The sequence below is a fragment of the Schistocerca piceifrons genome, chromosome 4 (assembly GCF_021461385.2).
Source record: "Schistocerca piceifrons isolate TAMUIC-IGC-003096 chromosome 4, iqSchPice1.1, whole genome shotgun sequence".
Classification (NCBI taxonomy): Eukaryota; Metazoa; Arthropoda; class Insecta; order Orthoptera; family Acrididae; genus Schistocerca; species Schistocerca piceifrons.
In genome coordinates this window covers 435,748,727-435,765,330 of record NC_060141.1, presented here as the reverse complement: position 1 = coordinate 435,765,330, position 16,604 = coordinate 435,748,727, and the positions used below count along the sequence as shown (strand labels likewise).

Below are 16,604 nucleotides of genomic sequence, written 5' to 3'. Positions count from 1 at the left end.
GGAATGGTAGAACGATGGGTTCGATGACGGTTTGGATGTACCATGCACTATTCAGTGTCTCCTTGATGATCACCAGTGGTGTACGGCCAGTGTAGGAGATTGCTCCCCACGCCATGATGCCGGGTGTTGGCCCTGTGTGCCTCGGTCGTATGCAGTCCTGATTGTGGCGCTCACCTGCACAGCGCCAAACACGCATACGACCATCATTGGCACCAAGGCAGAAGAGACTCTCATCGCTGAAGACGACACGTCTCCATTCGTCCCTCCATTCACGCCTGTCGCGACACCACTGGAGGCGGGCTGCACGATGTTGGGGCGTGAGCGGAAGACGGCCTAACGGTGTGCGGGACCGTAGCCCAGCTTCATGGAGACGGTTGCGAATGGTCCTCGCCGATACCTCAGGAGCAACAGTGTCCCTAATTTGCTGGGAAGTGGCGGTGCGGTCCCCTACGGCACTGCGTAGGATCCTACGGTCTTGGCGTGCATCCGTGCGTCACTGCGGTCCGGTTCCAGGTTGACGGGCACGTGCACCTTCCGCTGACCACTGGCGACAACATCGATGTACTGTGGAGACCTCACGCCCCACGTGTTGAGCAATTCGGCGGTACGTCCACCCTGCCTCTCGCATGCCCACTATACGCCCTCGCTCAAAGTCCGTCAACTGCACATACGGTTCACGTCCACGCTGTCGCGGCATGCTACCAGTGTTAAAGACTGCGATGGAGCTCCGTATGCCACGGCAAACTGGCTGACACTGACGGCGGCGGTGCACAAATGCTGCGCAGCTAGCGCCATTCAACGGCCAACACCGCGGTTCCTGGTGTGTCCGCTGTGCCGTGCGTGTGGTCATTGCTTGTACAGCCCTCTCGCAGTGTCCGGAGCAAGTATGGTGGGTCTGACACACCGGTGTCAATGTGTTCTTTTTTCCATTTCCAGGAGTGTATATTATAATGTGGGAAAATTACCCATCTTTATTGTTTTTTCTGCCAGATAAGTTATTGCTAAATTTAATTTCTTACTAATGTATTTTAAAATGATTAATTTTTTAATGATAGTGCATCCCTGTTACTTTGTTTTTAATATCATATTACAGAAATACATACCCCTCTGCACCAAATTTATTTGTGATGACTCTTCTGCGCAGTGGTAACATTATAATAGTGTTACACTTAAAGTAGCTGAACTCACTCACAATGTAGAAATCATGAAACATCTAAGTGAAAAATGACAGTGTTGAGATCTTAAAGCAGTTAAGCAAACAGATTATGAGAAATCGCAAACACTTTGAGAGAGGCAGCAGATGACCAAAACCAGATCAAGAGACTCATTAGATTCAGAAAGGCATAATGTAATTGTAAGTGACTTGTTTGCACTTTAATAAGTGTCTCTTGACAAGGACTGTAGGTGGTCTGCTACCCACTTCCACTTTGTTCTCACCTCATTTTGTGCTTTCATTCTCTCACCCCTTCTTCTTCTTTTTCTCATCTTTTGCAGTAGAATGATTGGTTATGGTCCAGTGCCAGTGTGTGTGTGTGTGTGTGTGTGTGTGTGTGTGTGTGTGTGTGAGACAGAGAGAGAGAGAGAGAGAGAGAGAGAGAGAGAGAGAGAGAGAGAGAGAGAGAGAAATCTAATTTAAAGGCCATGGTACAATTATAGCCTGTGTAATGAACATTGCCACTTTACCCACAATTTACATCACTTGAAATTTTGTTTGTTTGTCTCTGTAATTGTAATACTACTAAAGACAATATCTTGCCTCTCTACAAGGATCTTGCTAATGAAAACAATACATCTAAGACAAATATGGAACAAAGTAATGGTAAGCATTGATTCAGTTCTTTGAAATATTACTGAATGGTATTAGTGGTATAGTACAGTCTGTGAAATGTAGGTAACTCATTTTGAATCTCAGCCACCACAACATTCTAGTTTGTCGTGACTAGTAAAATCAGCAAATACTCTTCTGGGAATAAGAGATTCATCCTTATATAATCACTGTTCAGAATGAAAGTTTTAACTAAGTGAATTTGTGTTCAAATTGTAAATACCTCACAAATAAAAATTACACAACAATTATGCAAACATGTTAAAGTGACAGCATGGTTATAACAGGTAAAACAAAATCATCTGTTCAACATTGTACTCATAGAGATAGAATTTTATTGCATTCATGGAACTTTACACACTGTATCTTTCCGTAGCAGCATTGCAGCAGCTGAAATCTGCTGCTGAATTGACACAACACAATCTTTTTTGTATGTTGATAGAGTTATTTTACTCTTATATTATTCCTTCTGCAGTGGCAGTGTAACATTCGTGGGTGTCAAAGAAAAACTTTTCTTTAATACATGATAACTGTTAAAAAGTTATATATATATATATATATAGATATAGATATATATGTATTTGTTTTTGGGCTGCAGCAAACAGAATGTATGTGTGTGCCTTTCTTTTCCCCTCTTTTATAGGGTCTTAAATTTTGATTACTTTATTTAAAATTCTGGACTTGCTCACATAAAATTATTACAACATTTCGGAAGACTTTCATACATGACTGGTGACTCAAAAATTTTCTCTAAAGAACCACACGTTTATTACACTGCCTATTCCCTTGCACCCTATGTGGGTTAAAAGAAACTGGCACTGAAGAAATGAAGACATGAGCTATCAACATCAGTAGTGGATTCTTGTGCTGCACCAAGTCCACAAAATTTATTTCTATATTAGAATTATAATAATCATAATAATAATCATAATAATGTGTTTCTTATTCTTATCAGCAAATACTGAGGAACGTCATCCGTACTCCCCAAGTTATCTAACAGATCCAACTGATGGCTAAAATCTAGGAATTATGCATATTCTGCTACTGTACTTCTTGTCTTGCATACATACACAGAACCTTTAAAAAATAAACTGAATAACATAAGCAATATGCAGTTCATTCATCAGGAATATGAGTCTTAAGTACATAACAATATTTACATTTAGAATAACACTTGTCTCCTGCAATGACGCCCAATGCGCGGGGTATGGAGGGTCAGGATTAATTATTTTGAAGAGGTCAGAAATGTTCCCGCTCTATCAGACGTCATTCTTCCAAACTTTGCGAATCACAACAGATTGCTAGAACCGTTAGTTTTACATTTTTCAGATTTGCTATAATAATTACTATAGTAAGTTTCCTAATTACATTAATTTATACATTCCCTTGCCAAAAAATTAATACCTATTAATAGGAATTTCAAAAATGAACCTAATATAGATATCTTTCAACTTCATCATTATATAGAAACTGTAGTTTTAGACATTTGTAATTTCACCATGTAGGACAGAATAACTGCCTGCCATCACAGATTTAATATGCAATTATGTTTCTGAATTTAGTAAGGTTGATCATGATTTTTAATTTTTGGTCTGAATTTCTGATTTTGAAAATGAACTCTGACAGTACTACACTGAATTTGCAGTGAAAGAAAAAAGTGTTTTAAAACCTCATTTAAGTTGATTGCATCAAGCACATGCAGTTTGGTTCATATTCCCACATACAAACATTATTCAAGTCCCCTCTTATTATAATTTATTATTTGATCCGGAAGCCCTCCACAGTATGATCACAAACTAGGCCTTTTCCCTGCAGCACATGACGTGCATGTCCACAAGTTATGATACAATAAATCTGGCAAGATTCCAAACACATCATATCCCTAAAAATGTTGATAACTAAATCTTTATTCCTTTTTGTTAAATAAAGGCATTATGGCTTGATCACAAAATTAAATGGCAGGTGAATGCACTTTTTCTCAAGTAACAGGCAAACTTTTCTCGCTGTCACTATTCCTCTCATGAGCACAGTGGCAGTGAATCACTAAGCTACAGAAAATGAAAACAATATGACAAAAACAAATGCTGAGAAACAGTTTACCTGTACCCAAGATGAAATCTTCAATTAAACACCTGCCAAATATCACACATTTCCGTAATGTCAACCCCTTCTGGATTTATGTTAGTTGTTTCCCCTGGCAGGTGAGTTGCTGGTCCCATTTCCTACCACATAAAATCACTCAAACAACAGTCCCAGTCTCCACTTGCTCATTCTTCCTAAATGGCAGTAGTTTAGTGTACACAGAATGTATATATAACTTTCATCTCTGCTTCATAACAGTAAACAACTCCAAGAGTTCAGTGTGCGCTAACAGTTTACTCAGCTCATGTGCACAAACTCTTCTAAAAAAATAACTAAAGTAAAAAAAACAGCTGTGCACATTTCGTTGGATAGAATTGTCTGTTTTCCAGTTATATTATAACTGTTCCAGAGTATTCCCAGTTGTCTGAGGCCTGAGGGCAGGACACGGTTGCTCTTCTCTGAGGGAAGAAGTGGTGGAGGCACGAAGATGGTCGTACACTCAGGCTCTCCTCTATCAGCCGCTGGCACCGGGATCTCGCGGGAACCGCCACCGGGCCCTCACACAACACACACGTGCGGTAGCAGCCTTGCTGCTCAGGGACAAACCAACACAACAAACCAACCCACTGTAGTAGTGACGGCAGGGTAAGAGGGACAGAAGGGTAATCTGATTTGGTGAGGAAATGGAAGGGCGGGGCAGGAAACTCTTATGCAATATGTTTATTTATATATATGTGTGTGTGTGTATATATATATATATTTATATATATACATATATATATATATATCTTTTTCATTTACACTATTTTTATTCTGCTTGTGCCTAGTTATACTACTACTAAACATGTCCTGATCCATACTCTGGTGACAACTATTGAAAATTGAGCACCTGAACGCTGGTGACGTCAGTTTTACAAGTACACAAGTTTAAAAAAAAATAACACCAATCCGTCCTTTTACGACAGGAGATACTCTCCCTTATAACAATTTATTTACAGAGGAGAAGATATTTCTAGTCTTTTGAATATTTCTTAATGCTTTAAGTTTAAAGTCCTGGCAGTGTACGTACTTAGAATTTGTCGCGAAATTTTATATACACGACGGTACAGTGGATGTAAAAAATTGTTTCACTTCTTATTTTTATATTTTCTATTTGATTTTGCGCTGGGTTTGGGATTGATATTAGTGCCACAGGCAACTTACAAGTTAAGTTGCCAGAAATTGTCAGAAAGGGAAGGGTTCAATGGTACAGGTGTCCCGCACCTTGTAGAGTTGAAAATGGCATGTTACCGTGGATGGCTAGAGGATGATTGTGGAGCTTGAGGAACAGGGAATCAGTTGTATTTGTTTGCTGAATCTAGTGGCCTGTGTATTTTTCCATTGTTTTCTATATTTATGAATGTGATAAATTCATACAAGTCAATTCTAAAAAAAGGAAGATTGAAATTTATAACATCACACTGTGGAAAACGGCACTGTCCACACGGCAACAGCATCCCTCCCAATGGTTATCTCGCTCCACCAGTCTATATAAAAAAGTGATAAGACTATTCAAGTAATGTTTCTCATATTCAAAACCCACCACATTACCCAACAGATCTCACAGGTCCTCGTGAACACGTTCGACGGAGGCAACCAGATTCCGGTCTCAACAGTGTTTGCAAGGAAACAGCCCATTGGTGGAGCTGGAGATGTCTCCCTCCCACTGGAGCTCAGCGCCGCAGGCTATGGCGCAGGTACACGAAGCAGGCCTTGCCATGCTCCGACACCAGCCCGTACAGTCGGCCTTCCAGCATCGTCAGTGACACTGAGAAGTTACCGACGTTAAGAGTCTCCCAGTGTCAGACAGCACTGTTCGGGAACCGTGGTGGGGGTAGCGGGGGGGCCTGTGTCCTGCTGGTCAGCAAAGCAGCAGTTGAAACGAGTTCTCGCGATGAGCGCTCGGAGGCAGCTGCAACATCATATGCAAAATCAGTTTATTATAGTCAGTCTTTTCACATACATTTTCTCAGGCTCAGATTTATCCTCAGCTGGATTGACCAAAAATGATTAAAATGAAACAGTCATTAGTGCTTATTCAAATAGCAACTGGAAGCTGATTACCAGACACTGAAAATGGCTGTAACTGCACTGGAAGTGTAAATTGCTTTAAGAACGTGTTTTGATTTTGTAAAATATTTTGACATCAATTTTGCAGATATATTAATACTAACAAATGAATTTCACGTTTCGGAGAGTACACAAGAAATCCAGTGTAAAACTGGAGTGAGTCTAATTGTTATTGTAATGACTGGTAATATTTCAGCAGAATTTTTTTTTCAATTAGAAATCAATTGCTGGAAAAGCACGCATGTGTTTCCATCATATTTTTCTTCCAGGACAAAGTTTGTAGCTCACAATTTCTAGCACAACACAAACAATGTTACTGCTTACATGACATATTTCTTCCCAAATTAGCAGTGTATTATTTGATAGTGATTTTTTAACTTGCCACTGAAAAAGTAAATCTCATGGAATATTTGATTTCAGCATTTCTGACCATCACTTTGAGCAATCACTGTTAAATAGCCTGTTCCATTAAATTCATTTTCTTTCTATATAAGCATTCTTGGTCATAAATTTGTGCAGAAATGACATCAGAATTACGACATCAGTTATCAATAGGCAGCTTGAATGCCAGTGGCAGAAAGTTTATGCAATGAAGACATTTATTTCTCATAACAAGCAAAGTTTAATGAAAAGACACAATAATAAGTTACTGAAGGTGAAAGTTGTGATGTATATTGGACATAAACTGTACCTATGAAAAAGTGTAATGATGCTAGATATGGCAACAAAGGCAGCACTAGAAGGACACCTGCATTTTAACAAAAGATATTGTGTTTCAATTATAGATGTAGTGCACACTCCATAACTTGGCACAGGGTGGGTGAGAGGGATAGTGCTGCTAGGAGCCTTCAAAGCATATGAATTGCTCTTCCAAAGCATACAGAAGATAAAGAAATAAACACATACCTTTCTACTGTATTTTGTGTTTTACAAGAGCAGAATGCAAGTGCTGTCACTTAAATGTTTTTTTATAACAGAAACTGCTACAAATTACTACTATAAAACTCCTTCACAGACAGTATTTGAAATTACTGTTGTTATTAGCTGATTTTTATGAAGTTCAGTAACACCTGCAAAAGTAAGTAGTTGTTGTGCACCTCTGACACCTACTGCTGAAGAATGCTAAAGTGAGGGTGCATATGATGCCAAAAGCAGGAGTTGTGATGGTAACAAATACTGGAGGGATATTTTATATTCAAAAATTTTGATGTGATACCCAGACTGCACACAATGTGCACAAAAATATCTTCTGGCTTCACTTGGATGAGAGGAGATGTCATATTAACTGTTATGAGCAGTTGAAAAGGAGTAGGTCATAAAGTCAGTGTAGATTTTGATGCCAATGGGAAATTAATGCTTTATTTTCAAGTGACTGATGTGGAGTTCAACTTTAAATGTCAAAATGTCTTAACAATGATACTGCAGCTGACTTAATCCATTACACTATTTTATTCACATTACTGCCTTTGCAAACAGTGTTCACTGAAAGATACCAACAGCAAAATATTACTAGCTGTTTCACCACTAGAAAACTAAGTTGTTTTTTAAAAGTCCCAAACTAATTGTAATACCTGTATGGTAATTCAAAAGGTCAATAGATGTAAAGTATTTCTAGATGAGACATTGTATGTTGGTAACAAAAAGAAAAAATAGTATGGGTTTTCTTGTTAAATTTTATAACCTTAACAGAATGTATATTAGAGAGATTCAAGCCAACCTAGAGGCTCACTGGCAATTGTTCTTCCCACAAGCTATTCACAACTGTAACTGGAAAGGAGAGAAGTGACAGTTGTACACAAAGTACCCTCCACCACACATTGAAGGGTGGCTTGCAGAGTATAGATGTACCAAGTGGTTGAAATTAAAGTTCATCTACTCGCATAGGTCCAGTGTGGGGTGTAATTATCGTGTGACAGCAAAACTTGGTAGGTTTGATAAAGCATTAGTGCACAACTGATTCACATTGGAAAAAAAATTAGTTCCAATTTTGACAATCAGGTGCAAATCTGGCACTGTACAGCATTTTTTGATGTCTCTGGTGCTCATATGGAACAAATTGTGCAAGTGGTGGTTAGTAATAAAATCAACATTAAGTGTTTCTCACTTGTCTGACGTTTCTGCACACGTTCTGTCCGTAGTCTATTATGTAGGGGAAAATTTCTAGACATGTTTCTTGCATTCACAGAGCCAGATTTGCACCTGGTAGCCAAACTTGCCACTATTTTTTTTTTCCTAGTGCTGATCGGCCTGCACTAACACATTAGAACATGTACCAAGTTTCGCTGCAATGCTACAGACATCAAAAATGCTTTGCATCACCCCATTTCCCACAACTCCTGAAGATAGACATTGACTAACACATTAGAACATGTACCAAGTTTCGCTGCAATGCTACAGACATCAAAAATGCTTTGCATCACCCCATTTCCCACAACTCCTGAAGATAGACATTGACTGTGAATATTGTATCACAGACACAGTCCCTTTCACTATTCAGAAATGTCACTAAGCCCACCCAAAGATGTAAACAACCATGCATGAGAAGTGCCTATTAGATGGATGGGGGTCCGACAGCCGTTCAGTTCCAGTCATTCCATGAGGGAAGGAGGTACACGGGTCATGTTGTCTGTAGATCAACCATGCCTAGACAGTCAATACCACAGTTTGATTGGATCCACATTGTTACTCTGTGCCACGAAGGTCTCTCAGCAAGAGACAGGACAGGCATCTCAGAGTGAACCAAAGTGATTTTGTTCAGACATGGAGGAGATACAGGCAGGCAGGAACTGTCAATGACATGCCTCGCTCAGGCCATCCAAGGGCAACTACTGCAGCAGATGACCACTACCTATGGATTATGTCTCAGAGGAACTCTGACAGCAATGCTACCATGTTGAATAATGCTTTTTGTGCAGCCACAGGACGTCATGTTGTGACTCAAATTGTGGACAATAGGCTGCACGATGCACAACTTCACTCCCAATGTCCACGGCGAGGTCCATCTTTGCAACCATGACACCATGCAGTGTGGTACAGATGGTCCAACAACATGCCGAATGGACTGCTCAGGATTGGCATCACGTTCTCTTCAATGATGAGTGTCACATATGCCTTCAGCCAGACAATCGTCGGAGATGTGTTTGGAGGCAACCTGGTCAGGCTGAACACCTTAGACACACTGTCCATCAAGTGCAGCAAGGTGGAGGTTCCCTATTGTATTGGGGTGACATTATGTGGGGGCAACATACGCCGCTGGTGGTCATGGAAGGCACCGAAACAGCTGTACAATATGTGAATGCCATCCTCTGACCGTTAGTGCAACCATACAGGCAGAATATTGGTGAGGCATTCATCTTCATGGACAACAGTTTGCACTCCCATTGTGCACATCTTGTGAATGACTTCCTTCAAGATAATGATATCACTTGACTAGAGTGGCCAGCATGTTCTCCAGACATGAACCGTATCGAACATGCCTGGGATGGACTGAAAAGGGCTGTTTATGGACAACGTGACCCACCAACCACTCTGAGGGATCTACACTGAATCATCATTGAGGAGTGGGACAATCTGGACCAACAGTACCTTGATGAACTTGAGGATAGTTTGCCACAATGAATACAGGCATGCATCAATGCAAGAGGATGTGCTACTGGGCATTAGAGGTACAGCGAACTGGACCACCACCTCTGTAGATCTCGCTGTATGGAGGTACGACATGCAATGTGTGGTTTTCATGAGCAATAAAAAGGACAGAAATGATGTTTATGTTGATCTCTATTCCAATTTTCTGTACAGGTTCCAAAATTCTAGGAACCGAGGTGATGCACAACTTTTTTTGATGTGTGTATAATTACAGCCCAAATTGGACCTCTGTGACTAGCTGCACTTGGTAATTACAAGTACCAAGTAGGTGTGGAGGTAGATGTATATTAAAATGTCATATTATTGCAACTGTAAACTAAAGGAATATGTTTTTTATTTACTAAAATATTTGTTTTATAACCCTTGTGAACTGATTCACCTAGCCAATTAAAAATGGAATCTGCAGTTGAATGTGGAATCAGATCTATGCAGTGTAGCATTTTCTACATACAAAAGACAATTCCAGGGAACAGTCCTACAACCTACCAAGAACTGAACCTCCAAAATTTAATTTGTTAACACATATCCTTGCAGCTACTTAGCCAGAGACATGTAGTGTATGGAGAATTTTAAATCAAATGTCTCTTTTTCAGCTGAAAGGGCTGTAAACCACAAATGTTATAAAGAACTACTTCAACATCTCAGTGAAGAAAAAAATGGGAGGAACCTTTTTCAAAATTCACTCATTGGCTTAGGAAAAAATTGTAAATATGTAACAAGACAGCAACAGCAAATTATGACCTTATGAGAGCAGCAGCATAAAAAATTTGGGGATTACCTAAGAACAAATGTGATCACTGTGTCCTGCAAGATTGTAAATATGCCTTCATTTTTAGAAGATGGGAAAGGGAAATTATCTCATCAAGCCATAATAAATTTCAATCAACAGTATCAGAGTTTGACAATATTATGAAAATGATAGATTGCTACTTTTCATATAATGAAAATGTTGAGTTGCAGACAGCCACCACAAGAAGAATGCTAAATAAGTGAGCTTTTGGCCAAAAGGCCTTCTGGAGTAGAAAACACACACACATTCACACAAACACAACTCAGCACAAGTGACCACTGTCTCTGGCTGCCAAGGCCAGTCATTCGCCAGGAGAAGACCTTTGGGCCAAAAGTTGACTTGTTTTGCAATCCTTTTGTCGTACCTGTCTGTGACTCAACATCTCCAGGTGAGCACCAATTTATCCTTTTCATAATATTGTCATTTTCCTTAGGATCAAAAGTTCAGGAGGAGTGAAATGTGTGCTGCAATGTAAGAAATAGATACATCATTTTGATTAAATTGCAACCCATAAATTTACTCATCAACAGATTGCCATGATATGGGTAATGACAGATCTCAGTCTGTTCATTTTCAGCAATCTCAGAACTTCAGAGTCTTGTGCCAAGCAAGCAGTGTTTGACACTGCATACATACTTCTAAAAAAAATCAAATATTTGTAAGACTATTCCGTTGATTAACATTGACAGTATGCAGTAGTAGGTATTGTATACAGTATAATGGCATTCACTTCCATCAACTTTCTTTTGCTTCTGTGCCAGAGTTTGCTCAGCATAAGAGCCTATAAAAGGATGTATGAAGATACACATAACTCATATTCTTCATAACAATTGTGCAATAATGACTCATACATCTGTTTACAAAACTGCATACTGTCAAGTCATTTTCCTAAATTTGGAATGGTATATATTACAGAAGTGCTTCAAATGTAAAAAGGCATAAGCAAGAACTCCTAGTTATTTATAACAGTGTAAAACAGTTCTTTATTTTCCAATTTTAGATTACTAAGAGCTCAAAACAGCCACCACCAACACCAGTTCCCTTTTCTTCACACTTGGAAACTTGTCATCAATATTTGGTTATAATATAGTCATTACATAAAACTCATTCCTAATAAATCTAAGTATATTAAGTGTTCCGTCACTATACATATATGAGCTGATTATCTTTGTACACAGTAAAGTTGATTTATTTGCAGCAAATAATTTTCAACATGATTACAACACCAGAACTAAAAATAATTTTATGCTGCTCACCCACCGTATAAAACTTTACGCTCGAACTCCACATAATATGGGTACGAAAATTGATAACAAAGTGAAACGAAGAGAATTGCTCAGCATAAATTTAGAAACACTGAAAAAATCCTTATATGAGAAACTAGTGCAGAAAGGCTACTATTCAGCAGAAGAATTCATAAATGACAACCTGAAAATTTGAGCAGGAGAGAGCAAGTATTTAGGACAGTTAATTTTTAAAAGTTTGTTACTTTTGCAGAAAAATTATTAATTGCTTAATTAGTTATTCAGTACCATATATTATATTACTGATATTATAAGAAAATTGTAAACCCAGTTTTTGCATTTTGACTAGTCTCTTAAGTCAATGGCTTGAAATTGTATGTTATAAGACAATAAACTTCTATTCTATTCTATTCTGTTCACAATAAAATAGTTGTTGTCTCTGTCCATTTATACAGTTTTTGTACACAGTAGATAATACCTGTGGTGAGAATTTTCAGGCTTATTTACTTTCATCTAATTTCAATAATAAAGTTGGAACTGAAAACTAAAAACTGAAAGGTTATAGACTTTAACATTGCATCAAGAGTGCATGTAAATATAATAAATGCAAAAATAATGAGATCAATAATCAGAATATTCAACAAAAAGAGACAGAGAGAGAGAAAGGGAAACAAAAGACTAAAATAGATCAATAAAGGATGTGGAAAGTTAAGAAGAAACGTAACATTATGAATCACTAATTTTCACTAGGCTCAAGTAAAGTCACTGAGAGAAGTTAAAATAAAGAAGTGCTACATTGATAGTTGAATGTCTGGAGGCACCACCAGTTCTGTAAGTTTTAACAGAAAAGGTGAAAACGATCATTAGCAAATAAATCCATGACACAGGAAACTGGAATAAGGAGGCTTGACAGGAAGGAACATTTGTAAATAAATAAATAGACACATCTACAGAAAAAGTAAATCTATGCTAATATATAAAGGGGAAATGTTGTTCCTAAAAATTTTTTAAACTGATTTACTTCACGTTTTTTAAACAACAATGAACAGAGTTTCTGTTCTAACCAACTACAAGAAAGAAAATGCTGTGCTGCATTATGAAAATGCAGGGTTTTATTTCCTTTTTCACAGTTAGTTTTAAGTATGGTAGCAAGGCATCTAAACCAACACACACACACACACACACAAATTGTATACACAGTAGTGTGCCATTTCGTTTTCTTGGTCAAGGTGAATTATAACAGAAAACTTCTGTATTATGAAAGTTGTATTCATGGCTTATCAGTTTGTGATTAGAATACTACTGTGCAATCTGAATTCATCCAAAACTTTCTACTGCAACCTGTTCACATACTAAAACTATGTGAAATAATGTCATTGAAGCTACTATCCTTGCAGATCCAGGAGCCAGAGAGGTCTCACATACCCAGTATACCAATTATCCTTTTACCCATTCAGTTTAAGCAAACCAAGTTTTTGTTTGCAGTAGCAGTAAAGAATTCTCAAGGTTGGATTGGAATTAGTTTATGATTCGAGTGTGTTTAGCATGGTCAATTGTATGTGCTCTTTCGCCAGCTCTTATCATACAATTATTTTCTTGTACAAACACAGTGTCCCAAAAACTAAAACTATATATATTAGGATAGCTATATATTTTTAAACAACAGTTTTTCTTCATTTCAGTGAGTTTGAACTACAAAAGCAGGGCATTTAAACAATTAGACAAATTTTTCACATGGTCAGTTGTATGTTGTCCCATCATGAACTGGTAGTTCAGAAAACCAGTTCATACTCTTACCACAAAAAGTATCCAAGAAATTAAAAAAAATGTATATTCTGAAGTATTGTAACCATATTGTGTACATAAATGAAAAAAAAAAAACACTTAAAACAATGAAAACAAAACATGAAAACTAAGGATTCTTATTCTGACATATGTTTCCTTATTAACTTCAAGGTTTGTATCTTCAAAGTGACCTAAGTCACAATAAGAAGCCAAAATCACAACACAATTCACATATCCACATCATGATGTATATCCAATTCCCATACATATTTAGCAATTGTGAAGCATTGCTGGGTTCACTAGTAGAATATTATAAAAGAATCCACCATGTTTAACAACTTTAGTACCCTCTAAATTCCACATTTTCTATCATATAATGATGTAAGAGCCTGGAAAAATGTCTTACAGCAAACAAATACAAGCAGTGAGCAAACAAAATTGAGTTTCCAGGTGGTAGCTGCATGGAAATAATGATACGTTGTATCACTGGGCACCAGTTTAAACGATAACTTTTCACAGATGGTTGGAAACATAGGATTTACTAGTAAACAAACAAATACTGAAGGAATGAGGTTCAGACTTGCATCTAGTGATCTAAATTTTAGTATTAATGGTTTCCATAAATTCTTATTATGTCACACACTTGGGTGGTTGCTTTGGGGGAGGGGTTTATGACTTTGTCACTGACAAGATGTTAATCTTCCTCCCTCCTTTTCAACCAATATAAGGAAAAAGCTAAAAGCATTATGCCACTTAGTAGTGGTAATTCTGACTATGATGATGTTTATATAAGAGTATTAAATATTCAGCTTGTTTGATAGCATCATCCTTGAGCTCTCTTTGCAAACATTCAGTGACTCAAGGGATATATTCTGACAGATTTAAATATACTGCAGTGCCACCTAACTATAAAAATAAATGTAAGCAACTCACTTATAATATTAAAGACCCATTCACTACGTCCAGTGCTTCCAAAAATTGTTGAGAGTGTGGTTTACAATGGAATACCGACTCAGTTTTTTTCCACATTTCTTAATGGTCTCTTGTTTTCACTTTTGTAAAGGATACTGTACAATGTGTATATGATATCACGGCTGGCATGGCTATACAACAAAAATTATTCTATTGGTGTATTCTATGATATACTTTGGAAACTAAAATGTTGTGGCATTAATGTCATCCCCCTTGCATGGATCAAATCTTACTTCATAATAGAAAATAGAGGATCACATTAATAAATTGCACTAATGGAACAAATATAAAGTCAGGAATATGAGACATGGAGTCTCACAAGGTTCATTATCGCTTCCCATTGAAATACTGATCCACACAGATGCAATTCTAACACCTTAATTTTAAGTCTTGATCTCAAAAAGACTCATACTGTGTGATTTTGAAAGAAAACCTTACCAAGGAAATTAAATTTATTGAGTTGAAATGAATGAAGTCAATGGAGATGAAGTCAGTGACAATGAAATAATATCAGCACAGATCATTCAGAAATTCTGTATTGGATTAAGACTTGAATCCAGATATCTTGCTTATTGCTAGCAGTTGCCTTTACCATTAGGCTATCTGAGCACATTCCAACATCTTATTCAGACTGTCATTGTCACTGATGTTTCCTCCTAATATTTATGAATGCTACAACCAGTCATATTCTTTACATTACAGATTTTTTGAGTGTTTTCGAGTGATATCATTTCATTTCATTGATCTTCATTGATTTCATTCCCATTGGCACCTTCACTTAATTTCAGTGCACTTAATTCAGTTGGTACATACCACTATTATTAGGTAGAAATATCAGGTGTGACAAAAAAGTAACAGAAATTTTTATTTTTCTTAAACAATCTTTCTTCCTTCATCAACATTAACTTTGTCCTCTTCAAAGTAATCCTCTTCAGATACAATACGTTTGTGCAAGCACATTTTCCGGTCTTGGAAACACTTCTGGAACTCATTTTTTGTTATGGTATTCAGTGTCTTCAGCAATTCTGTTTTTATTGTATCAGTGGTGGTAAAATTAGATTCTTTCATGGTTCTCTTTAGTCTCCAGAATAGAAAGAAATCACAGGTGGCCATGTCCAGTGAATACAGTAGCTGAGGCAATGTAACACTTTTTTTTCCAAAAAAAGGATGAACAAGCATTGAGGTGTGAGCAGGAGCATTATCGAGATGCAGTTTCCATTAATGGTTTTACCACAATTCTGTTCATTTTCTTTGAACTGCTTCATGCAAATGTCGCACATCTTCCAGGCCATAAGGCAGTATCTCATAAATGCACTATCCCATAGTAATCAAAGAAAACAGTGAGAAGAACCTTTACATGTGATCAAATTTGTCGAATTTTTTTCAGTCCCAGCTCTTCAGGCAGTTTCTATTGAGGTCACTGGGTCTTCGGTTTGATGTCATATCCATATATCATGTTTCATCACCTGTTATAACCTTCTTTAAAAATTCTGGATCATTGTCAGTTTCACTCAGCAGTTCCTGAGGCCATGATGTCGGGATCATGGATTTACTTCAAACTTTGTACACCTTTAGTAGGCCATTAAAACAATGTAATCTGAAAATAGAAAGTGCACTACTCTGGAAATTCCAAGAAAACCACAAAAAGTGTTTTACATGTCTTTTATGTAAATTATGTATCTGTGCTAAGTGGCTTAGGTGTAAGAAGTCCTTGTGGTTATGTGGTTAGCATTTGAACATGGCAAGAGGAGTCATTGGTTAAGCAACAGCTTGAATCCCACTTACATTTACTTTTTTAATCTGTATTTATAATCACTGGTCTCATTATTTTATTTATATGACATTTAAGACGTAGTATAATTAAAAAAAACATGTGTATTGGCATGAAGTATCAATTTATGTTTTCCGTGTCTGTATGACAAATAACACCCTACAACATGTTATGATGAGAGCACATCTCACATGTAATTCTGCATTACCATTTTGGTCTGGCATTTTATGACCTACTATATCACTGATTGTGAATAACGTCATTCGCATCATTATTTATTGAGGTTTGGCTTGGGCTTTCCAAGCCTATCCCTTGTCCTTGAAAATTTAATTACAAATAGTAAATAGTCAAATCAAAGTGCAGGGTATGTTATTAAGAATA

At 37.4% G+C, this 16,604-nt stretch overlaps 1 protein-coding gene across 6 annotated transcripts in view; it reads right to left on the bottom strand.

The window, feature by feature from the left end:
- Positions 1-2,142: 2,142 nt before the first annotated feature.
- LOC124794748 (glucose transporter type 1) overlaps positions 2,143-16,604 on the bottom strand; it is a 502,711-nt gene continuing 488,249 nt past the window's right edge. For 5 of the 6 annotated variants that reach the window (XM_047258356.1, XM_047258358.1, XM_047258360.1 and 2 more), the window contains one exon: positions 2,143-5,858. In XM_047258356.1, the coding sequence (XP_047114312.1) occupies positions 5,732-5,858 (127 nt within the window). In that variant the 3' untranslated portion in view covers positions 2,143-5,731. The remainder of the gene's footprint in view (positions 5,859-16,604) is intronic. The other variant, XR_007016606.1, reaches the window with a different exon arrangement.